General features: G+C 38.0%; 1 protein-coding gene across 1 annotated transcript; it reads left to right on the top strand.

Moving 5' to 3' along the window:
• Nucleotides 1-694: 694 nt before the first annotated feature.
• LOC127421333 (probable acyl-CoA dehydrogenase 6) lies at nucleotides 695-26081 on the top strand. The gene is made up of 9 exons (XM_051664345.1): nucleotides 695-923; nucleotides 6672-6792; nucleotides 18884-19013; nucleotides 21731-21837; nucleotides 22717-22884; nucleotides 23005-23178; nucleotides 24455-24616; nucleotides 24946-25096; nucleotides 25583-26081. The coding sequence occupies exons 1-9, from the start codon at nucleotides 729-731 to the stop codon at nucleotides 25671-25673; spliced, it is 1299 nt and encodes a 432-aa protein (XP_051520305.1). The 5' UTR covers nucleotides 695-728; the 3' UTR covers nucleotides 25674-26081.
• The last annotated feature ends 613 nt before the right edge of the window (nucleotides 26082-26694 follow it).

Raw genomic sequence — 26694 nt, 5'->3', positions numbered from 1 at the left:
ACATGTAGTATTCACATTCAGTCAAGTTTAATCCATGAGTGAAAGTGTCAAATAACAGCGTGGTTACTGAGATTAAGTGAGTAATATTCGGCTGGTCATGTGATCTTAAAATGGCCGCCGCCCCCCCATGAGGGGAACCTCTCCATGTAGGATGAAACAGCTTTTATAAGGTTACTGATATGACTAGCGTCTTTATCTCATGTTAGTGCTCATTATTATTTTTTTATTATAATTTTTTAATATACATTTCAAAATTTAATTTAATTAGTAGTAAAACTTTTTTAATGAGAAAAAAATTGCTAAGTGAGCCTTTAAACAATGTAAGAACATTTCTGAACATTTCTATAATTCTGTTTTTACTAGCCATTTATCAGTTTTACTTTTGTAACAATAACTGTTGAAACTATGAATGAACTTTTGCCTTCAAGTTCTACGTAAGGGGCCGTTCACACCGCGTTTGTCCACGCTGTATTCAGTTGTTTTTCTATGTAAACAAACATGCGCTGGACAGACGTCTTTGACCGTTGCGCTGTGCCACTAAAATAGACGCCGTGTCAAGTTAAAATGAACTTCAGCTGTTAAAACGCGTCTCGATATACCTGCGTTCTGCTCTATTCGTGGCGTTTCATCTAGCTTTTTTAAGCGTAAATACGTGTGCAGTGTGAATGGCTCCTAAGGTGGCTAACGCGCATGCGTATGTTCATACTTTTCTATGTTGTCTGTAAAACATGGCACTGCACGGGAGAATCTTGAGATTCAGTTTGGCTGTGAATCGTAATTTACTCAGAACAACTGTTGTCTGCAACAAACGGCACTTGTCGGAAAAGGCGTCTTCCAGTCCGAAAGCAACAGTCCCTGCCGAAACAATCGATCATGTTCTGTACACACAGGAACACTTTGCATTAAAGGCATCTTTGAGAAAGGTAGATATAACAGAGTGCTATTGTGTTGTATACTTAATACAGTTCTAATTATGTATCGAGACTAGTGTTTATTTCGTTTATTGCTGTGTGCATATCAAACGTACTTGAATGCGCAGGTCGAATCTATTTCAGCAAACAAATGTAGGTAAGAGGTCACTTACAGCTTGCATCGCCAGTCGCAATTTATTTGGATTGATTATTCACATTTTAAGCTTCGGACGTCAATATTGAAGAAAATTAAAGGATTTGATGCACCTATTTGTACGTATTACATGCAATTTGTTTTATTATCCGTTTGTTTTGATGATTCCAGGAAGATCAGACTGTCACGTGACACTCATTTTTGACTATAGTCACTGGAGTCTAGCCTGTCAGAAAGGCTTGTTTTACTTTTTTGTTGTAGAATCATATCATGGATTTATGTATCATGAAATCTTTCCATTTCAAATTTATTTTAGAAAAACAGCATATCAAAACACACATCATAAGTTAATCATTAAATTTTTATTGCTCACAATTTTAAAATATTTAAAGGGATAGTTCACCCAAAAATGAAAATTCTCTCATAATTTTCTCACCCTCATGCCATCCCAGATGTGTGTGACTTTCTTCTGCGAAATACAAAGATTTTTAGAAGAATACCTAAGCTCTGTAGGTACATACAATGCAAGTGAATGGTGACCAAAATTTTGAAGCCCCAAAAAGCACATAAAGGCAGCATAAAAAGTAATCCATAAAACTCCAGTGGTTTAATCCATGTGTTCTGAAGTGATCTAATCCCTTTGGACAAGAACAGACCAAAATGTAACTACTTTTTCACTATAAATCTTGCCATTGCAGTCTTGGCACAATTGCAGTGCGCTAGATGGTGCTAGAAAATGAAATCAAGCTTGAAATCATGATCATCAAGGAGACTACTGATGTCAAGATTTGTAGTGAAAAAGAAGTTACATGTTTGTCTGTTCTCATTCAAAATCGATTGGATTTCCTAAGAAGACATGGATAAAACAACTGGAGTAATTTGGGTTACTTTTATGTGGCCTTTTTGTGCTTTTTGGAGCTTCGGAGTTTTGGTCACCATTCACTTGCTTTGTATGGACCTACAGAGCTGAGATATTCTTCTAAAAATCTTCATTTGGGTTCTGCTGAAGAAAGAAAGTCATACACATCTGGGACGGCATGAGGGTGAGTAAATGATAGCGGTGGGAGAAAAAAATGGATTCTCAGATGCATATAGATTCTCCAATTATTCTGAATCGATTCTCAAAAATAATAAATCTATAAAATCGATTCTGAGTTCAATTTAAACCGCGGCAGCACCGTGGTGCTTATGTGTGCACCAGAAACAGAGTGAGATGGTAGAAACAAATGGTCAAACGTGCATATACTAAAGCCAAGTGCACTGAACTGATCGCAAGCTGGATGTATCAACCACACAACCATCTTCCCAGGCTGATGCTACTAATCATTCACAAACTTAAGCACATACCAACTTGAAAGTTTATTTTTGATAAGTCAACAATCATCATGAAAAATATGCTTGTGCCCATTTTTGCACTGATTTGCACAGAAAAGAGAAAAAACAGCTGAAAATAATGATGAGACAGTGGTTTGGGACACGTGGGTGATGTTTTTATTTTCTAATTATTTTTTGTCTCCTGCTTCTCAATGCCTTTCTCTCCTGTTGCGTTATCTATTTCTTTGGCTGTTGCTCATGGCTAGTCTCTCGGCAGAACAGGGCGCATTTGAGATGCTAAATTGATTTCTTAAGCAGCAACCCCGCTATTTATGTCACTTTACTGTCACCTGTGGTGTGGAAAGAAGTTGACATCTGCATTCTCATAGAAGCAGATATCTCATGTTGCCATCCTGGACCAGCAACCCATTGTGTTGTAGTAATAGTTATAGGCTAGGGATTGATTCATTCTAAATCAATTATTTAATACTGAGTGGATTGATAAAAATAAAAAAAACATTAGAGGACAAGTTGCATCGTGATGCATCAAGAATTGTTTTGTAATCTAATTATTACCCTTTGAATTGTAATCGAATCACCAGGCCAGTGAAGATTTGCGCCTCTAGTAAATGATGAGAGAATTTTCATTTTGGGTAAACTATTCCTTTAAATAAAAGCAAACTGCTTTACTTTTTTTTTTTTCCTCCTAATTTGGAATGCCCAATTCCCAATGTGCTTTTAAGTCCTTGTGGTCGCATAGGGATTCACCTCAATCTGGATGGTGGAGGACGAATCCCAGCTGCCTCGAGACCATCAACCCATGCATCTCGTGGCTTGTTGAGCATGTTGCCACGGAGACATATCGCGTGTGGAGGCTTTATGCCATCCACCGCGGCATCCATGCTCAACTCACCATGAGGAGGTTACCCCATGTGACTTGACCCTCCCTAACCAATTTGTTTGCTTAGGAGACCTGGCTGGAGTCACTCAGCATGCCCTGGGATTCAAACTAGCGAACTAGTGAACTCCAAGGGGTGGTAGCCAGTGTCTTTTACCACTGAGCTACCCAGGCCCCCCAGAAAACTGCTTTACTGAATAAGAAATTTATTAGGAGTTTTCCTCTCAAATTAGAGCTACCAGTTCCGGAAACATCACTTAATCTGTTATTCTGGTTAGTTCAATGGCCATGTCTTTTGTGCATTATGTGTTGACAAATCATGCAGTAAGTCATTGTTTTGGATCCCATCAAACAATTCTCAGTTCTGCACATCAAGAGTATGATGGAATGCGTTAATAATCACCTTTTGGCAACCTTGTGAGTTCAGACAGGGTGAGACCACCCTTCCTTTTGGCCTTAGTATGCAGTCACTGTCTTTTAGGGTTTTGAGTAAATCCATATGTGTTCCAAGTGTTTTACACCAGTTGTGCCAATTTCTTCAGCTGAAGAGGCTCAAGCTAGTTCATGCCTAGTTTTTTATGGTGTTGTTTGTTTTGAACTCTCTGGTTTTTGGAGGGGCTATTGAAGAAGCCTGTCTGCATGCTTTTGGGGAAAGTTTGGTACACATCTGGTGCAGTTTGGTACAGCAGTTTTTTTTTGTTTTTTGTTTTTTACTTTTAAAGCTAATTTTGAAACAGTATTATTTGACTCTGTACACATTAAATGTAGTAAGCATGCCATATACTGTTTATGAGAAGTCATTTCCTCTGCTTCTGAAAGTTTTATTGCCAATAACCTTAATTGAATTAGAGAATTAAAATTAACTGCCTTTCATGCTTGAATCTATTTTAATTGTGCTGTTCTCACAATGCATATTTGGAAAAGAACTAGGCATTCCTCTGCTTAGTTTGTGTAAGTAGTAATGAATAGCCCCCAGTACAGCATTATTATGTTTTTGTGATCAGACTCCAAAGCAGTACAGAAATTGAGTTTTATAAGGTAAAATGACTTTTAATTGCAGTTAGTTGACCACCATCACCAAAATACTCATGCTCACACTCCCCCACCAAAAAAGAAGTAATACAAAATTAATAAATACATTAATTTAAAATTCACACATTTCAGTTACATAGAAAAATTTGGAGTAATCTTTTACAAAGTAAAATAAAATTAAAAATATTTTAAGTTGTATTAATTTAATTTAGTTAAAAATTACACAATTCAATTTAATGGAATTTTGTTATGAAATTTATATGCCTAAATCTTAAAAATAGGCTAAAATATTTTTGCAAGTGCATGATGTTCATAACCTGTATGTTTCTTTTTCTGTGGAGCATAAAATAAGTTATTTAGCAGAATGTCCTGGGTTGGCTGCTCTTTTCCAATGTATAGAGGACAAGAATTTCATGGATTAACAACTAAAATTATAATATGATCCTCACAAAAACCTGTTGACTACTTTATGCTACTTTTATGGTACTGGACTTTTGGTACCTTTTTGATTTTTTTAAAGCTTGACAGACACAGTTTGCATTCCCTTTTGGTGTGTGGAAAGGAGTAGCCTCCACATTCTGCTAAATTAGTTTCTAAAGACATGAGGGTGAGTAAAGAACAACACAATTTTCAAAGATTTTTAGTGAAATATTCCTTTAACTTGAATGAAATGTGTGCAAAAAGTAATAGAATAATATCGCAATACAAGTCCTTCTACAAACAAAGCCAATTTAAAGCAGAATATTTTCAACATAATTGCTCAGCATGATTTAAAGAAACCTAAAAAAGAGCACATTGAATTAAATTAACTTGCATTGGGTGCTCTGAATTGATGATTTCATGGTTCTTGTTATAGAGCAAAAACATAATTGAACAAGATATCCAGACTGTGACTCGTTGATCTTAGTTTTCCCCTTGAAGTGACGCTTTTTCACTGGCTATTGTAGTAGCTTGAAGGAAGTTTATATAGATACACTATATTGCCAAAAGTATTCGCTCATCTGCCTTTAGACGCATATGAACTTAAGTGACATCCCATTCTTAATCCATAGGGTTTAATATGACGTCGGCCCACCCTTTGCAGCTATAACAGCTTCAACTCTTCTGGGAAGGCTTTCCACAAGGTTTAGGAGTGTGTTTATGGGAATTTTTGACCATTCTTCCAGAAGCGCATTTGTGAGGTCAGACACTAATGTTGGACGAGAAGGCCTGGCTCGCAGTCTTCGCTCTAATTCATCCCAAAGGTGCTCTATCGGGTTGAGGTCAGGACTCTGTGCAGGCCAGTCAAGTTCTTCCACACCAAACTCACTCATCCATGTCTTTATGGACCTTGCTTTGTGCACTGGTGTGCAGTCATGTTGGAACAGGAACGGGCCATCCCCAAACTGTTCCCACAAAGTTGGGAGCATGGAATTGTCCAAAATCTCTTGGTATGCTGAAGCATTCAGAGTTCCTTTCACTGGAACTAAGGGGCCAAGCCCAGCTCCTGAAAAACAACCCCACACCATAATCCCTCCTCCACCAAACTTCACAGTTGGCACAATGCAGTCATACAAGTACCGTTCTCCTGGCAACCGCCAAACCCAGACTCGTCCATCAGATTGCCAGATGGAGAAGCGTGATTCGTCACTCCAGAGAACGCGTCTCCACTGCTCTAGAATCTAGTGGCGGCGTGCTTTACACCACTGCAACCGACGGTTTGCATTGCACTTGGTGATGTATGGCTTGGATGCAGCTGCTCGGCCATGGAAACCCATTCCATGAAGCTCTCTATGCACTGTTCTTGAGCTAATCTGAAGGCCACATGAATTTTGGAGGTCTGTAGCGATTGACTCTGCAGAAAGTTGGCGACCTCTGAGCACTATGCGCCTCAGCATCCGCTGACCCCGCTCTGTCGTTTTACGTGGCCTACCACTTCGTGGCTGAGTTGCTGTCATTCCCAATCACTTCCACTTTGTTATAATACCACTGACAGTTGACTGTGGAATATTTAGTAGCGAGGAAATTTCACGACTGGACTTGTTGCACAGGTGGCATCCTATCACAGTACCACGCTGGAATTCACTGAGCTTCTGAGAGCGGCCCATTCTTTCACAAATGTTTGTAGAAGCAGTCTGCATGCCTAGGTGCTTCATTTTATACACCTGTGGCCATGGAAGTGATTGGAACACCTGAATTCAATTATTTGGATGGGTGAGCGAATACTTTTGGCAATATAGTGTATATATATAATTTGTAAATGTTATTGTTATAGACGGTTTCCTTGCAAACCCATAAATATTGGCTACTTAGCCAGGTCACATTCAGATTTGGTTACATTACTCATTGAATGTATCCTGTTCTATGTTTAAATGTGTTACAGATCATTGATCAAGAGATCAACCCTTACGTAGACAAATGGGAAGAAGAAGGGCAATTTCCTGCTCATAAGATCTTCAAGATCCTGGGTAATGCAGGATTTCTGGGAGTCAACAAGCCCATGGGTAAGCAGACCTTTGCTACTTCAAACTTACCTTGAAACTGCAGCCTGAAAAAAAGAAAAAACATTTGTGAATAATGTCTGTCCTTTTACCAGACAATGAAAGTTGCAGATATGAACTAGGACGTTTTGTATGAGGAGGAATTTAATAATGGCAGAATTAAAGTTTTGAGTTACCATCTTCACAAAAGAAGAGAAAAAGAAGGGATTGCATGGTGCCCTTCAAGAATCTTAAGTCTTTTATGAGTACAGATGAATTTATGAGAAAATAAAAGCAATAACCAGCTTGGAATATTACCAATCAGATATTAATTAATTTCTAAATCACATATATAGATAGTCATTCCGACAAAAATGTAATAAGCAGAAAAGAGGACTAGAAACTGATAAGAATTAAGACATGGGTTTATTGAGGACCAAAGTTTTAAAATGTGTTGTAAAATTGGTTAAAACCACCCAGACCTGGTTTGTCCATTAGCCAACCATTTTTTTTGGTTCTCAAACATAGAGGTGCAAAGATGGCAAGCCTGAACACAGTGTGGAAAGTGATAGTTGAATTCATAAGTTTACATACACTTAGGTTGAAGTAATTGAAACTTTTTTTTTTTTTTAACCATTCCACAGATTTAATATTAGAAAACTAAAGTCATTTAGGACATCTACTTTGTGCATGACACAAGTAATTTTTCCAACAATTGTTTACAGACAGACTGTTTCACTTTTATTTGACTATCACAATTCCAGTGGGTCAGAAGTTTACATACACTAAGTTAACTGTGCCTTTAAGCAGCTTGGAAAATTCCAGAAAATGATATCAAGCCTTTAGACAATTAGCTAATTAGGTTCTGATAGGAGGTGTACTGAATTGGAGGTGTACCTGTGGATTTATTTTAAGGCCTACTTTCAAACTTAGTGCCTCTTTGCTTGACATCATGGGAAAATAATGAGAAATCAGCCAAGACCTCAAAAAAACAAAAAACAAATGTGTGGACCTCCACAAGGCTGGTTCATCCTTGGGAGCAATTTCCAAATGCCTGAAAGTACCACACTCATCTGTACAAACAATAGTACGCAAGTATAAACACCATGGGACCACACAGCCATCATACTGCACAGGAAGGAGATGTATTCTGCCTCCTAGAGATGAACGTAGTTTGGTGCAAAAAGTGCAAATCAATCCCAGAACAACAGCAAAGGACCTTGTGAAGATGCTGGAGGAAATAGGTAGACAAGTATCTGTATCCACAGTAAAATGAGTCCTATATCAGCTTAACCTGAAAGGCTGCTTAGCAAGGAAGGGTGAGGCTTGCAAGCCGAAGAACACCATGCCAACCGTGAAGCATGGGGGTGGCAGCATCATGTTGTGGGGGTGCTTTGCTGCAGGAGGGAATGTTGCACTTCACATAAAAGATGGTATCATGAGGAAGGAAAATTATGAGATGTTGCTTCAATATATCCACAAGACATCAGCCAGCAAGTTAAAGCTCTGTTGTAAATGGGTCTTCCAAATGGACAGTGACCCCAAGCATACCTCCAGTGTTATGGCAAAATGGCTTAAGGACAATAAAGTCAAGGTATTTGAGTGACCATCACAAAGCCCTGACCTCAATCTGATAGAAAATTTGTGGGCAGAACTGAAAAAGCATGTGTGAGCAAGGAGGCCTACAAACCTGTCTCAGTTACACCAGTTCTGTGTGGAGGAATGGGCCAAAATTACGGCAACTTATTGTGAGAAGCTTTTGGAACGCTACCCAAAACATTTGACCCAAGTTAAACAATTTAAAGGAAATGCTACCAAATACTAACAACGTGTATGTAAACTTCTGACCCACTGGGAATGTGGTGAAAGAAATAAAAGCTGAAATAAACAATTCTCTCTACTATTATTCTGACATTTCACATTCTAAAAATAAATACAGGGATTGTTTTCTAGGATTAAATGTCAGGAATTGTGAAAAACTGAGTTTAAATGTATTTGGTTAAGGTGTATGCAAACTTCTGACATCAACCGTTTGTTCTTATCAGCAGCTTGCAGTGTTTTTACAAAATTTTAGCAACTGATGCTCCACAACATCAAACATGAATTGGCATCAAGTGAAATGTTGCAAACACTTCTCAAGTCACAAAACCATGGGCCGGCACTCATACTACCTTCATAAAGTATGTGTACATGTCATAAAGCAGTGCTTTAGACTCCTGGTTGGTCCTGTTTATGTGAGCTCTCTTCTATCAATTTCATTGATGCACTACAGATTATCTAGGTATGTTTATGAAATTGACCAATTCAAATCTAAGATTTAACAATCAGCACTATGCAACTTTGGGCTCTCTAGCGGCATCTGTGGTTGAAACCTAAAATTGCAAGCAACTTGCAGAGGAACATTTTTAAGTCCGTTGTGTTTCAGCATTGCTCTTCTGCATGGATGAATCTCATGGTTTGAGGTTACCTGGACTTTTGCCTGTGATCACTTGGAAATATTCACCTGCAGAGCCTAATCATAACATTGTACTTTCACATTGATTTGTTATTTGTTTAAACATGTAAAACCTAGATATTACTTGCTTTTTGAGGAAGATAAACAACACTCTTCATTTACATTTTAATGTGATTTTTCAAGTGTTTCATCCACAACACATATCAATAGAAAAGGTGAAACTCATGATATGGCTGATACAAGTACAATGGAAGATTGAACTTGTGTGGTTAAAAAAAAAATGCATTCTACAGCCTCAGTGGACGATGCAAGTAAGCTGAAATTCTACAATAGTAGACCTATGCTCTGCACACAACTGTAAACTAAGAACACAAAAAGAGGATTCAATAAGGATGCAGATGAAATACACTTTATTAAACATGCAAATAATATACAGAAATAAGCAATATAACTATTACAATAATAAACGGTTTCCTTAATTGTGTCTTTGGAAGTAAAGTTATAATAGAGAGGTGGTTGCACGCTAAACAAATTAATATGTACGTTACTGTGCTATGAAATTGATATTATGAACAACTTGAGATTACATTGCTTCAGTTTCGAGCCTCCCTAAGTGTGTGCCACTATTCTTATTTCGTTTACCCCAGTCGCAGAAATGCACAAGTTGTTTCAACACTTTCCATTGCCCTTTTAGCAGATAGTGTGTTTAATCATGTCCGCTCTGTTTAAACACACTATCTGCTAAAAGGGCAGTAAAAAGTGATTAAACAACCTTGTGCATTTCTGTGACTGTGATAAAAGAAATAAGAAAACAGTGGCACACATATACACTTAACAGGTGGTCACACTTGACTTTGAACACGCAAATTTTTTTTCGGACAGTGCAACGGACAAGGATATGTCACGCGGAGGGCTTTTGGTGTAAGTAAATAATACATCACTATTAACAAATAATTATTTTAATATATTGTTTATTCACTTTCCTGCAACAATAAAGCATGCAGCTTTGAAATATGTAGTCTTTGTATTGAGCCAAGAGGTCAGTGTGTGTGAAGTTTCAATCTTCTATTGGTCACGTGTCCTCATCAAGGTTGAACTTTGGTTCGCAGCGTTGTACAAAATGTCTTCGCATTCGGATGCATTTATTTGTGAGTGAATGGAGCATGAAGTGTAATGTGACCGCCCCTTTAGGAAGAAACAATTTTATAAGATCAACCTGTTCTCATAGAACCACAATACTGTTTTTTGCTAAATTAATTTTACGTGTCACCTCCTCCATATCACTGCAGATTTCTGGTAGAGGCAAATCAACAACAATGAGTTTTATTCACTTTCACACAAATCACAAGTAAAAGGGCAGATTATCAGTTCATAAACACTTACTTTTCACTCTGTTTCCAACGCAATACTATCTTATGACATCAATACACTTTTACGATACTACATGTTTTGAAAGACAATACATTTTAACGCATTACATAACGAACTACATTTACAAACGTATTCAAACATCTCATTTAACAAGCTTTCAGCAACTGCAGCAATACAAGTAATAAACTGTAAATTTCATTTTGAATAAATACCGGCACAGTTACATACTTCTCATGAGATCGGGCGGTATAAAATATTTAGAAGGCATGAATATTAGTAAACATTTTACAGTATTCAATGGAAAATGTAGCCTATTAAACACTCCGTGATCTGTGAACACAACATCCCCTGAGTGATGTTGGATTCTTTAAAGCATGACAACCAATGTAAACTCCAACAACTGTACCAGAATACATGTCCAATCATTATAGCAAGTAAACAACTTCACCAAACAGTCAACAGTTAAACAGCCATCCAGAGAATACTGTCCTGCCGCTGCTGTCCTGAACTGCGACTTACTGACTGACTGAACAGCTGTAGCTTCCCCAGCCACCACACACGCACGACAGTAGCCGGCCCTTCTTTTCTGAACATTTGTGAACTTATGGACATGATGTAAACACACGGACCAATGCCGTAAGCCTGTGATTTCACACAAATCTGACCCGACAGCCGAAAGTAAACAAATATTATTATAGGCTTACCGTAGTGAATCGGAAAAGGCAATGACAGGGTTTTGAACACTGATGTTCAATGTGCTCACACAATAATGGACTTTTGTTTATTTTAACCAAAAAATCTTCTGTAGGGCAGCTTTAAATGATGTGTTTAAGGGTTAGTTCACCCAAAAATTCAGCAGAAAATTCTGTCATCATTTACTCACCCTCACGTTGTCCCAAACCCATATGCAATGTAACACAAAAGAAGATGTAAGGCAGAATGACAGCCTCAGTCACCATTCACTTTCATTGTATCTTTTTTCCATATAATGAAAATGAACGGGGACTAGGGCTGCAACGGTACACAAAATTCACGGTTCGGTATGTACCTCGGTTTTGGGGTCACGGTTTGGTACTGTTACGGTACAGCAGGGAAAATAAAGAATCTTTCTTTAAATTATTTATTTTGAAAACAGTGGCTGATGGGCAATACATTTATTGTGAAGGCTTATTTATACATGACTGCACTATTCAATGAAATTACAATACAAAACTTAAGAGCCTCTTATATGAACATTGTATAAAATCATAATAATAAAAGTACAAAAAGTCAAGTCATTTTTATTTGTATAGCATCTTTCACAACACGCATAGTTTCAAAGCAGCTTTACAGAAAATCATGCTTAACAGAAAATGAAACTGTAATATCTATAATGTCTTAAAGCCATCATTGTGTAGTTTGATAAAATACGATTGTGAATTATGTAGAAAAATAAGTAATTAAATAATAATTGTATTTAGAACCCCAGTGAGCAAGCTGAAGGCGACTGTGGCAAGGAACACAAAACTCCATAAGTTGTTGGTTAATGGAGAAAAATAACCTTGGGAGAAACGAGGCTCACTGTCGGGGCCAGTTCCCCTCAGGCTAACATCATGAAAAAGAGTGCAATTATAATAATTGTAACACAATTAAGACATTAGCAGTGCAGATTTCTGTGTCTTTTGCCTTTCAGCTCACCACTTGTACTTATAACTCAATTTTCAAGTTGTTTTTCAGGAAAATCAGAATATCCACTTTATCAGAGGAGAGGACAATTCATGGACAATTACTGCGCGTGCTTGATCATATACTGTGGGCACTACAGAATTGCTGAAATGCATTCTTGTAGGAACTTCATAACAGGGTTGAAGCACGTTAAGCAGACTCTTAAATCCTGTATTCTCAACCACTGAGTGTGGTCGCATATCTGCAGTAATAAATACTCCTATAATAAATGCCGTTCGTTATCGCTTTAAGTCTGTCTGAGCTTGCAGCGAGAGGCTGCTTTAATGCCGTGGCAAGACTAACTTGCACAGGCTGTTTATGCTTTGTTCCTATAAGCTCAGGAGACACATGTGTATGATGTCGCCACAAATAAGTCATCATGTGCTTCCTGAAATATCCGAATTCGGTGAAACAGAGCCGACACACAGTCTTCGTCCTGTTCAGTACTAGTTACGCAGTATTACTGTAGTCTACTGTGAAACCATAATGCTCCCAAACAACAGATTTTAGAGACAACGGTGGGTCTTCAATCTCTGGCTTATTTAAGTCTGACATATTTATATATTTTTTTAGATCCATCACAGTTGGGAAATATAGCGAGCTAGCTAGTATAAACTTCACATGCATTTATCTGATCTGCAGTTTCTAGTGTACCGTGTGGTGCTCTTTTGTGTAAAATTTTTGTTCCGTGTGGTCCTGTGTTGCTCCGCAATTGTTTTTCATTTTAGTTCTACGCGGTTTGTGTTGTTCGTTATATGTTGTTTTAACACTGGTTTCAAACATGCTAAGATATGTAATCATTTGTGTGACTGCGTGTACCATACCGAAGGCCCTGTATCCATTCAGTTTGGCGTGGATACATGTACCATTGTAGCCCTAATGGGGACTGAGGCTAATTTTCTGCCAGACATCTGCTTCTATGTTCCACCGAAGAAAGAAAGTCATACGAGGATGAGGAAATGATGACAGAACTGCAGCCTTATAATTTCCTATCATTTTCAGGTGGGCCACTGGGCAAAACTGCTTTATAAATCTGTAGGTCAGAGGAGAGGAGCACTTGCATTAAGAAATGCTGACACTGACACTTTTGTATTAGCAGGCTGGATTAAAGCAGTGCTTGTGGAGGCTGTCCTAGACAGAAGATTAGTACTCAGGGCATTGTCTCACCCCATATGATATATGCAGTACTTATACTCATGCAAGTCTCTAAACATTAGCATATCCATTCAGATGAATTGACTACTATATTACATATATTAAATGAATTATATTTCTGCACTATTTTTTAACTAATTTGTTTCTCTCTTGTGCTCACTCTATAAAGCTTTTTGTAGTTATTTTTATGTGTTTGATCAAATTCGCCATCATCAGTGTACGCAAAATACATATTTCTTTCAGACAAAAATGTAGTTATTTATACATGCTCCTTTTTTTACTGAAATGTTAAAATTTTTTGAAAGACAACATTATATTTTCATCATCAGGTCAACACCGATTCATGCACATTGTTCTCCAATATATATATTTATATATATATATATGTACATAGGGTGACCAGATTCCTGCTTGTGGAAAAGGGACAGCCCTCTCTCAGCAAAAATGAAATTGACGTATCCTTACCTAGGCACAGATCAATGCGAAGTAGAGGGTGCATCCGCATCTGTAACTGTTGTCACCTTGAACTTTTCACTGGCAGCAATTTTTCTCAGTGTGCGCTTGTCTTTCAAGAGTTTATTGTAAAATGCAGAGCAGTCCAGTCCAAAATTAAGACGTACGAAAAGCATTGCCTTCATGACTGTTACACTGAGTCGAGATTTATCCGGTGTCCATGCTGTGTTCATTAATGAGAACACACGCTCCACAGATGCAGATGTCCCAGGCAGGCATAAAACAAACTCCACAACCTTGGCTACAACTCCTAAGTTGATGGTCTTGCTCTCCAGCTCACGAAAAAAACATCTGTCCATCTCTCAGACACGGCCGTCTTGTTCATGTTCCACTCAGTGATGCGACGAGTTACAATGTTTTTCGCACAAGCCCACTCATCAAAGAGCATTGTTTCGTCAATCAAACTGAGAGCGGGGATTCTGGAGTAGAAGTGTTCGAGGCTGCTCTGAATGTCTTTCCACTCTGGGATGTCTCTCATTAGGGCCCACTCAAGTTTTTCTGTGTTCTCCAATGAGCGGCTCCAATTTTGGAGGTAATCCACCGATGCTGAATAAAAGTTTCTCACTGCACAAAATAAATCATCTGCTCGCATGTCACCAGCTTCAACCAGGGCATCCAACTGCTTTTTAATGTCAGAGGGTATGAATGATTCCTCCAGCCTGGCCTGCAAGACTTTTCTCAGGTCATGAATGTGCAAAGCTATGGCCGTGCATAGCAGAATGATAAGCAAAAAGTCCTTCACATCCGTGCACCTTTTCAGATTTGGAACTTTGCTTCACCAAAAAATCGCTAACATATGGTGTGGCACACTTACTTTTAGCAGCATCCACATGCTTTTTTTGTATGAACATGCTGCACGATGTTGGTGCGGCCTCCATGGGCGATGGAAAATTGAGCTCCACAAATCTCACACCTCACTTTACTAGGCTCTGGCAGTGACTCTTTTTGAAGATCCTCATTAAATGTTCATGCACGCTTCCTTGACATTTTTCCAGCCGTAATTTCATCGGAGTGCTCTTTCAAACAGACTCATCAATCAGTTCACTAACGGGACGTCTATTGATAGGGGATTGTGATTGGATAGTTTAATCCAATCATGTACTTGAAATAACACAGTGTGATTTTATTAGTTTTACAAGTCGTATCTTTGGCTACCTTTGATTAGAATACTCATGCGACTGAGAAAGCCGCATAGGCGATAGGAGCTGTTTGGCAAGATGTTACAGTCTCAGTCACCATCCACTTTCATTATATGGAAAAAAGATGCAATGAGAGTGATTGGTGACTGAGCCTGTTAGTCACTAATGTTTCTGCTTTTGTGTTCCAAAGAACGTCATACAGGTTTGGAACAAAATGAGATGAGTTAATGATGAACAATTTTTCATTTTTCGATTAACTATCCCATTAAAATTGAAAAAGAAAATCTAAAATGTCATAGAAAAGTCACAGAAATTTCTATAGTGAATAATATTTTTTATAGCTATGCTGGGCTTCAATGTATTTCATTGGACTAGAAGTTGCTTTTTGTGAGTGTAATCTATAAAATTATTAAAAAAAAACAAATCCTAATCTATTTTGTTTACGAACACGACTGGATAAATCAATCAAATTCATTGGTCAAAAGGTGTTGAAACAATGAATTAGGTTTGGATTTTTATTATTTTAATTATTGAAAATATTTTCTATTCTGATTCATAAGAGTTTTGTGGTTCCCATAACAACTTCTGCCTGTAGGAAACACAGTTTACACAACTTGGCTGAAACAACTCCATTTTATAGAACGCTGGCATTTCTCCAGATTGCCTGTTTTTACAACCCCTGCCAACCTCAACACAGATAAGGCACTAACGCTCCATGCTTATCCAAACCGTCCAGTCCTCTAACATTTACTCAAGCACTGAAGTATGTGGACCGTTGTGAGATTACACTACAAGGCGAATCATTCTGCACCGAAGAATATCTTCAATGTTTGCCATGGCACAAAAAGAAAGCTTCCTACCTCCCACTGGCTGCCATCAACTCCCTAAAGCTCAGATGTGCTTGTTGGCACATGACATTAAACATACTTTTCCCATTTTTTCCCAACTGGATATCCTAGTATTTCATGATATATACACTGGCGGCCAAAAGTTTGGAATAATGTACAGATTTTGCTGTTTTGGAAGGAAATTGGTACTTCAATTCACCAAAGTGGCATTCAAATGATCACAAAGTATATTCAGGACATTACTGATGTAAAAAACAGCACCATCACTATTTGAAAAAAGTCATTTTTATCAAATCTAGACAGGCCCCATTTCCAGCATCCATCACTCCAACACCTTATCCTTGAGTAATCATGCTAAATTGCTAATTTGGTACTAGAAAATCACTTGCCATTATATCAAACACAGCTGAAAGCTATTTGGTTCATTAAATTAAGCTTTGAGTTGCCACAGTATGCAATAGACTGGCATGTATTTAGGTCAATATTAGGTCAAAAATGGCAAAAAAGAAACAGCTTTCTCTAGAAACTCATCAGTCAATCATTGTTTTGAGGAATGAAGGCTATACAATGCTTGAAACTGCCAAAAAAAACTGAAGATTTCATTCAAAGGTGTACACTACAGTCTTCAAAGACAAAGGACAACGGGCTCTAACAAGGACAGAAAGAGATGTGGAAGGCCAGATGTACAACTAAAAAGAGGATAAGTACATCAGAGTCTCTAGTTTGAGAAACAGCTTCATTGAATTCTATCTGCTCAACACCAGTTTCACGTACAACAGTAAAGAGAAGACTCAGGGGTGCAGGCCTTATGGGAAGAATTGCAAAGAAAAAGCCACTTTTGAAACAGAAAAACAAAAAGAAAAGGTTAGAGTGGGCAAAGAAACACAGATATTGGACAACAGATAATTGGAAAAGAGTGTTATGGATCTTAACCCCATTGAGTTTTGTGGGATCAGCTAGACTGTAAGGTGCGTGAGAAGTGCCCGACAAGACAGCCACATCTATGTCAAGTGCTACAGGAAGTGTGGGGTGAAATGTCACCTGAGTATCTGGACAAACTGACAGCTAGAATGCCAAGGATCTGCAAAGCTTTCATTGCTGCACGTGGAAGGTTTTCTGATGAGAACTCTTTGAAGTAGTTTAAGAAGTTCTGAACATTTTTTTTTAAATTTAAATGGTAATTTTTCATGTTAGTAATGTCCTGACTATACATTGTGATCAGTTGAATGCCACTTTGGTGAATAAAAGTACCAATTTCTTTCCATAAGAGCAAAATCTGTACATTATTCCAAACTTTTGGCTGCCAGTATAAATTATATATCTGACTATTACGAAGTATTCACTTTGTAATGTAGTAAAAAAAAAAGTTTTTGCATAGTTTTTTGCATTGTTTTCGAGGATGTCATGCACGCTGTCCATGTTGACATCTGCCTAATCTGGCTTGCTTCAACCAAGTGACAGATGAATTAATGCCAACATACTGCAGAGTTAATAACATCAATAACAAAAGATTTGGGAAGCATTTTCTTCTCCCTTTTAAAGTTGCTAAGCCTATATACTTTTATATTGTAACTATTCACATTTATAGGGTGAGTTGCATTTTATTATTTGTATTTAGCTTTGTATTTTCCCTGCTGTCCACGACCTTATAAAAATAGACCTGCGACTCACCAGTTAAGATCCCATTTTAGTGTGTGGTTCAGAGTACATCAGTTGAAGTGATCTGGGATTTGTGATCGCTCACACATTCTCCCCATTGACTCATGGTTTCATAAGCTATTTTGTGGTCTGTAGGATCATGTTCTATAAGGTTAATCTCCAATTGTATTGGTCTGTTTAAATAATGTATTGGACTCATGAAAATGCCTTGAAGCCACAGCACTGGTTTGATGTTTCATTCAGAGTAATCTGTCTAGCTGTTGTTATACTTTTGTCTCTGCTGTCCTTCTATTCCTGTGCAGCTATATCTGTTTCCTCTGTTCTCTGGCTTCTCCTTTCCTTATTGTGACAAACCAAATCTAGTCCATACCATCACAGGGCCTGATGACAGAATGTAGTATTGCGGAAAATTAGTGTAGAGTTCATGACTGTTACTACAAAACATGTTTTTCAATATCTTTATTGTGCTTATTGCTTCAGTAGAACACAGTCCTTTTGTAATATTTTGTCATCTAAATGGCATGGAATATGAAATGACATGAATAAATGCATGATCAGAAGAGGAATATGGGAAATATCGATGCTTTTATTAATTATCGTCATATGAAACAGCGTACACAAAGTTTGCGTAACACATAGTGTTTTAGAATAATGGCTAAATGGGAGGGGGGGGTTTCTCCCCAATTTGGAAAGCACAATTCCCAATGCGCTCTAAGTCCTCGTGGTGGCGTAGTGACTCGCCTCAATCTGGGTTGCAGAGAACGAATCTCAGTTGCCTCCACATGTGAGACTGTCAATCCGCGCATCTTATCATGTGGCTTGTTGAGCGCGTTACCGCGGAGACCTAGCGTGTGTGGAGGCTCACGCTATTCTCCACGGGATCCACGCACAACTCGACACGTGCCCCACTGAGAACGAGAACCACATTATAGTGACCACGAGGAGGTTAACCCAACATGACTCTACCCACCCTAGCAACGGGGCCTATTGGTTGCTTAGGAAGCCTGGCTGGAGTCACTCAGCACGCCCTGGATTCGACCTTGTGACTCCAGGTGTGGTAGTCAGCGTGTTTACTTGCTGAGCTACCCAGGCCCCCCGAAAAGAGCAGCTTTGACATTCTGAAATGCATAAATCTTTTTGTGTTCAACGGAAGAAAGAATGTAAAAAGAGTTTCGAAAGACAAAGTAAACATGGTCATAAACAAAAATCTGAAGTGATGAGACATGAAGATGATCTGTTATACATTAACTGGATGTTTTTCTTGGCACCAGAGTATGGAGGTTTGGGGCTAGACTTCAGCTACAGTGTGGCAGTTGCTGAAGAACTGGGGAACATCAACTGTGGTGGAATTCCCATGGCCATCGGAGTTCAGAGTGACATGGCAACACCTGCACTCGCAAGGTAATAGACTCTTTACACGGTCACTTCTGCATTTTGTCAGCAGAGGCGCACTTACGTCTGGTGCCGCACTGAAAACATTTTAATCTGGTGCTGATAAATGCAGTCATTTATTGCTGCAGATGACACTGAACAATGTCCATCACACATTGAGACACTGAGCCATTGCTTTATCCAGTAAAAAGGAGAAGGGCTTTAATAAAGTATCATGTTGAAATATTCAAGTTATATTGACAACTATGAGGGTGCATATTCACAAGCCATAGTTAATCTTGCTAGATAAAGTATACTACTTTGGTATTGTAAGTTAGTATAATATGAATATTAACAATATTCCCACTTCATATCAAAATGGGGAGTGAACGATAACTTATTCCCTAATATATTGACCCTTTCTTAAACCATACCATCTGTCTAATGATGATCACTGGTGTATGTAAAGTTGTGCTCAAAAGTTTGCATACCCTGGCAGAAATTGTGAAATTTTGATATTGGTTTTGAAAATATGACTGACCATGCAAAAAAACTGTCTTTTATTTAAGGATAGTGATCATATGAAGCCATTTATTATCACATAGTTGTTTGGCTCCTTTTTTAAATCATAATGATAACAGAAATCATCCAAATGGCCCTGATCAAAAGTTTACATACCCTTGAATGTTTGGCCTTATTACAGACACACAAGGTGACACACACAGGTTTAAATGGCAATTAAAGGTTAATTTCCCACACCTGTGGCTTTTTAAATTGTAATTAGTGTCTGTGTATAAATAGTCAATGAGTTTGTTAGCTCTCCCGTGGATGCACTGAGCAGGCTAGATATTGAGCCATGGGGAGCAGAAAATAAATGTCAAAAGACCTGCGTAACAAGGTAATGGAACTTTATAAAGATGGAAAGGGATATAAAAAGATATCCAAAGCCTTGAAAATGCCAGTCAGTACTGTTCAATCACTTATTAAGAAGTGGAAAATTCGGGGATCTCTTGATACCAAGCCAAGGTCAGGTAGACCAAGAAAGATTTCAGCCATAACTGCCAGAAGAATTGTTCAGGATACAAAGAAAAACCCACAGGTAACCTCAGGAGAAATACAGACTGCTCTGGAAAAAGACGGTGTGGTTGTTTCAAGGAGCACAATAAGAGGATACTTGAACAAAAATGAGCTGCATGGTCGAGTTGCCAGAAAGAAGCCAATGCCACAAAAAAGCCCAGTTACAATATGCCCGACAACACCTTGACATGCCTCACAGCTTCTGGCACACTGTAATTTTGAGTGACAAGACCAAAATAGAGCTTTATGGTCACAACCATAAGCGCTATGTTTGGAGAGGGGTCAACAAGTATTGTGCTTCTTGAAACAACCACACTGTCTTTTTCCAGAGCAGCCTGTATTTCTCCTGAGGTTACCTGTGGGTTTTTCTTTGTATCCCGAACAATTCTTCTGGCATATTTTCAAAATCAATGCCAAAATTTCACAATTTCTGCCAGTGTATGCAAACGTTTGAGCACAAATATATATATATATATATATATATATATATATATATATATATATAATTTTATATAAGAAAATGCTTTAATGTTTTCCTGTAATTAAAGTAGACATCAAACAGTGTCTCTGGTTTCTCCTTTAGAAAAACAATCTGCTGGCCTTGTCGTTAAATGCAATTTGTCTCACAATGTCTCACTTTCCAACTAAAATATGGGTGCAATTACTGAAAGATAGTAGTCAAATCTGAACTCTAAAACATAAAAAGTTCTGAATTAGTATGGGGCCAGATGCTACTGGGCAAGGCATTGTAACGTGTACCATGTGTTTCTTAAAGCAATAGTTCACCTAAAAATGAAAATTCTGTCATGATTTACTTACCCTAATGTCATTCCAAACCACTTTGACTTTTCTTATGCTAAGGTGGTTTAATTAATATTTCAGTCCGTCTTTTTTAACAAAATGACAGTTGGTATTACCTTACCTTTAAGCTTAAAAAAGCTCCCAAAAGTCTCATAAAAGTAGTCAATGCAATGTGTGTGTCATATTCCAAGTCTTCTGAAGGCATATGGTGTGTTTTGATGAGAAACAATACAAAATGTAAGTCATTTTTCAGTGAAAATCTTGACATCCTTTGAATGTTGACTGATAAACTACTTCAATTCTGGATTGTTCTCACCAAAACTTATTAGATGCCTTCAGAAGACCTGGAATATGATGCACAAGTCTCATGACTAACTGTAAAGTGAGTCACTATCCACTGGCATTGTTTTGAGAAGATGGAGAGGGATCATTATTAAAACATCTTTTCTGTTTCACATAAGAAACAAATAGTAATTCAGGTTTGGAACAACAGAATTTTTATTTTTGGGTGAGCTCTCCTATCATCGACTGTATATTATTTTGGCACCAGGGTGGCTACTGTTCCCTTTCACACATTCTGACGGCAGGTTGTTCTGAAGTGATAATCGTGCACTGTTCACTCCCTGCAAAGGCTCATATTTGTTTTAGCAGTCTGAATTGAGAAAATCAGGTATTGCAATTAGTGCCCTTTGTGATTATGCTGTGTTGAACAGTTTGTCTGAAATTGTCTTTGCTGGTAATAAAATGTATATCTCTTCTATAACCCATGCCGTCTCATTTCCGCCGATTCAATGACAGTTGCTATGACACTGAAGAAATGAATGCTGGATAACTGTGAGGATGTGACTGTGACCTTTGCGCTATTGTAGGTTTGGCTCTGCAGAACTCAAGAGCGAGTTCCTGCTGCCCACCATAATGGGCGACAAAGTGGCCTGCCTAGGGGTGAGCGAAACGGGAGCTGGCTCTGATGTTGCAAGTAAGCTAGTTACTGGAGGAGATACCGTACAAAAAAGAAAAGAGACATTGCCAAGGGTGTCTTTAAAATGAGATGTAAACATCACAAGAGTCTAATTATAAATGTAATTAATTTAATGAAGATTTCTAAGCATTTTAAGTCAGAGAGATTAAAGGACTTCACTAGATCAAAATACCATGCTGGGCTTACAGATGCATTTTACATGTGTTATGTTTTTGTAAATGAACTAAAAGCTGCTAGCAGTCCCTCTAATGAGCATTGTTACTGTAGCTATTATTTATAAGAGTACTATTTCTGCCAGTGGCTTGGCTAAAACCAGGTTATTAAAGAGTTCCAAAGAAGATATAAATTTGTTTTGAGGTGAAATACGAGTTGGGGTTCCTACTCTAATGGAAAACCTAGACATATACTGTAAGTTAATTTTAAAACTGTTTTTTTTCCAGGCCTCGAAAAATCATGGGAATTTCTGTAGTGAATTTGAATTTAGTTTTGCTCTGCTCTAAAATATTTAGTCAGCTAGATATTGCCCTTTGTAAGTGCTTGTGTGGAGTAAAACTTGCCCTAAAGAAGTGTGTCAGTCAGACATTTGTGCACTAATAAGTATATTCATTTAAGTATATTAATTCAAAAGATTGGTACCTGACATACGAAATCCACCCCAGCGATTTCCGCTAAATGATTTCTATAAAAACGTTATCTAGTTAATCAATTTGAAAGGTCATTAAAAAGTCAAGAAATCTCATTGGGCAAAAAAGGGTGGGAACCCTGGACAGTACTGAATTGCTTAAAGTTGCAATTTTAGGCATAAAGGATGAACTAAAGACTGTTATAACTTACTAAATAAATAAACTAAATAAATAACTACCTGGTCTCCTACAGGCATAAAGACAAATGCTGTGCACAAAGGAGATGAGTATGTCATTAATGGGGGAAAGATGTGGACCACAAATGGCACACAAGCTGACTGGATGTGCCTCCTGGCCAACACCAGCAATGGCCCTCCACACAAGAACAAATCCCTAATCTGCTTACCCATGAATCTACCTGGTAAGACTCTGCAATTTTAAAAAGCCTTCTAAACTTTGTGGAATTTCAAAAAAAGATTGTTTTTGTGGCATCTTGTGTTCTGCCAAAGAAAACATTCCGATATTAACGACGTGTTTGCAGGCGTTCATATTGCACGCAAGATAGATAAAATGGGGATGCGCTCCTCGGATACAGCAGAGGTGTTTTTCGATGATGTGCGGGTGCCCTGTAAGAATGTCATAGGGCAGGAGGGAATGGGCTTCACGTACCAGATGCTGCAATTCCAGGAGGAGCGACTCTGGGGAGTGGCCAACAGTAAGTAATCCTTTCTGCCTCCCACACATCATATCGAACGTCAAACATTTCTGAGTTTAGGGATTGGCGAGGGCATGACGTTAGTGTTGCAAGTGTGCATACTGTGAAGCCAAGTCACTTTTCTCTCAGGGTAAATGTGTTTACATCTTAGTCAAACTTCAGGCTGAGTGGGTGCGTGCGTGTTTTAAAAAAATATCTGCCATTTATCTTTGAGTATTATAGTTTTTAATTTGTCTTATTTAATTTGTATTTCTGTTTTATTTTCAATTTTATTTTATTTGTCCTTTTAGTTTAGCTTTTGTTAGTTTTTACTCTTGTCAGTTTTATCAGTTTTTTCTAGTTTCAGTTTATTTATTTATTTTTAAAATGTTATCCCCTTTTTCTCCCAATTTGGAATGGCCAATTCCCACTACTTAGTAGGTCCTCATGGTGGCGCGGTTACTCATCTCAATCCGGGTGGCGAAGGACAAGTCTCAGTTGCCTCTGCTTCTGAGACAGTCAATCCTTGTGCATGACACCGCGGAGACTCACAGCATGTGGAGGCTCATGCTACTCTCCGCGATCCACGCACAATTTACCACGCGCCCCATTGAGAGCGAGAACCAATAATTATGACCACGAGGAGGTTACCCCATGTGACTCTATGCTCCCTAGCAACCGGGCCAATTTGGTTGCTTAGGAGACCTGGCTGGAGTCACTCAGCACGCCCCGGATTCGAACTCGCGACTCCAGGGGTGGTAGTCAGCGTCAGTACTCACTGAGCTACATTTTTTTTTAAATTTTTTTTTTATGTATTTAGGACTGGGAATATTGATGCATCAATTAATGTTATGTAGTATATTTAACACTGTTAAATTTCTCTAGAGTTATAGTTATAGTTTAATAATGAAGGTGGGTTGTAAAAGTTTACAATTTATTAACATACAGTATATTAAAAACTAAAAGTGAAAATTATTCAATTTTACTTTAGCTTGTTTTGGAGAACTTTTTGGGGGGGGGGGGGAGAGAAAAAAAGAATAAAATTCTTTAATTATGAAAATTCTAGTTGTCATTTTAGTTTTTGTTAACAATAATAACACTGGTTCTGCTGACATGTTTTTGCTATCATCAGCAAACACATTTCTGCCTGCTTCCTGTATAGATGTTGTCAGGATTGCAATCCTAGAACCATTTCCTTTATCATATAATTGGTTGAAAACACACTGGAATCTTTCCCTTTGGTACAATAGAGTGGAAAGCCTTGATATTTCCATACTTGCACTCTTGTTTTTTCAAGTCCTAACGATGATGGAGAAAGTTGTCCAAGAGACCATTAATTACACCAGACAGAGGAAGATCTTCAATCAGGCAGTTCTGTACCACCAGGCAGTTCACTTCAGGCTAGCCGAGCTCGAGACAGAGATTGAGCTGTTGCGCTCCCTTCTGCATCGCGCCACCGGTGAGTTCAACCCATTCGCAAATTATTTCAGAATGATTTCATATGCCAGTTATCCGTGATGGGGAGCAATGCAATTTCATGGGTTTGGATCTGGCAACTCAAAGTCTCAGAGCGGCTGACTGCGGGCCTAACAACTGCCAATTCAATAATGGAAAGAAATGGAGTGAACACTGACTTGCAATCATTCCATCATGCCTATTAACTTACCGCCTCTGTCAAGATGTGAAATTAAAATTTGAAGCAGTCTAGAAACAAGTCACAATAAACTGAAAATTAAATGCCTTTGGAATTCAAATGATGTTTGATACATTTCTGTGCACTTTCAATAGCGCTGTACATTAAAGGAAATGATGTAACTAAGTTGGCATCGATGGCTAAGCTGAAGGCCGGACGACTGGCTCGAGAGCTTGGCGACAGCTGCCTGCAGTACTGGGGTGGCATGGGCTTTACCAGCGATGTCCTAGTCAGCAGGTTCTATAGGTCGGTTTCTTTTGTGTGCTAACATTTGAATTCAGGTGAACATGCATGCTAGTACCCTTGGACCTTTATCCTGGCTCCCAGAGCTGTAGTGACACCTAGTGATGTGACATATTGGACTTGCATGTGTCTTTCAGTGTTCCCACACCTTTTGAACAATACATTTCTATGACCCTTCTGGTCATTTGTGATTACTGGATATGGATTTCTAAATCCATTTTAAGGATTTTTAACAATCATTTTATAGAGTTTGCACTAAAGAAAAACAATTTCTAGCCAATTTAATATTTTAGAGCTGAGAGAAAATGTTACATTCACTATGGAAATGTCCATGACTTTACAAGGCCTGGAAATCACACTTTTAAAAGTCCCTGATTCAGGTTTTCCATGATCCAGGGAACCCTGATAGACCTTTGAAGACCACCCTCGTGTCTAATTGTATTTGACTGCTATTTGATATATCGAATACATTTTTTTTTGTCTTAACAGGGACTCCAGATTGATGTCCATTGGTGCAGGAGCTGACGAGGTCATGCTGTCAATCATATGCAAGTACATGGACACTCTACCCAAGAAATGACTTCACCATTAATTATTTTCAGAATGAATTAATTTTGAAAAACAAAGTGCACTTAAAAGGAGCTTTTGAAACTTCTCTAAAATTAAATGTTTCAAGAAGGTATCAGTTCTAAAAGGATTTCTAACAGATTTTAGATGGCCGATATTTAACTTGCAGCCAATACATTGTTATTGTAGTCCTCTTCAAAACAATACATCTTTTTGCCTTAATGGAGACTTAGTTGATTACCTGCTTTTGGAAAAGTTTATGTATAAACTGTAAAATAGAAACATGTAAATTCTGAATATAGCTATACATGTATAATTTTGTCTATGCATGAAAAACATTGAACAGGTTTCATCATTCTCAACAAGTGTTAGTTACTCATGCAAACCACAAATGGATTTTAATAAATGAATGAAAACAGGACTCCTGCTTTTGGTAACTGTTTATGTAAATATTCTCAATAACTGACATATATTTACAAATTAGTCTCTAAAAAATTAAACCATGCATTATGTTTACAACAGAAAGCAAAAGGGCTTGAACAAATACTTTTAAAATGTAATACATATCGTATATATATATATAGATTTCTGGGGGGATTTCAGATTATTGTACAAAATATTAATTGCACATAAGATCACATATCTCAGCATGGGTTCACACTCTCAAGTTCAGCCCTTTTAACAATATATTTCCTCAAAAAGAGCACAGTTTTTGGCCAACTTTCTCAGGGATGCAAATTTTGTGAAGACAGTACAGAAATAATAAAATCTGCAATAACACAGGGGTTGATTATGTCTGTGTTGGGTGGCTTCCACCATGTCCAACTTCAGTTAAAATTAAAAAGAGTTTCAGGTTGCTGCTGTGATCATAATGGTTGACATATCCTTTTAATTTATTAAAACCGGATGTGAACAAACTTATAGGTGGGTAACACCATTAAACAAAGGCCATTATAACTGAATAAAATGAGAAGGGATGCGTAATGTTAATTGTTATGCCATTTTCTTGATCAGTATTCAACAAGTTACCCTTA

Source organism: Myxocyprinus asiaticus, chromosome 30, assembly GCF_019703515.2.
Source record: "Myxocyprinus asiaticus isolate MX2 ecotype Aquarium Trade chromosome 30, UBuf_Myxa_2, whole genome shotgun sequence".
NCBI lineage: Eukaryota > Metazoa > Chordata > Actinopteri > Cypriniformes > Catostomidae > Myxocyprinus > Myxocyprinus asiaticus.
Note: the sequence above shows the minus strand (reverse complement) of the source record. Positions and strands in the feature narration are given on the sequence as shown.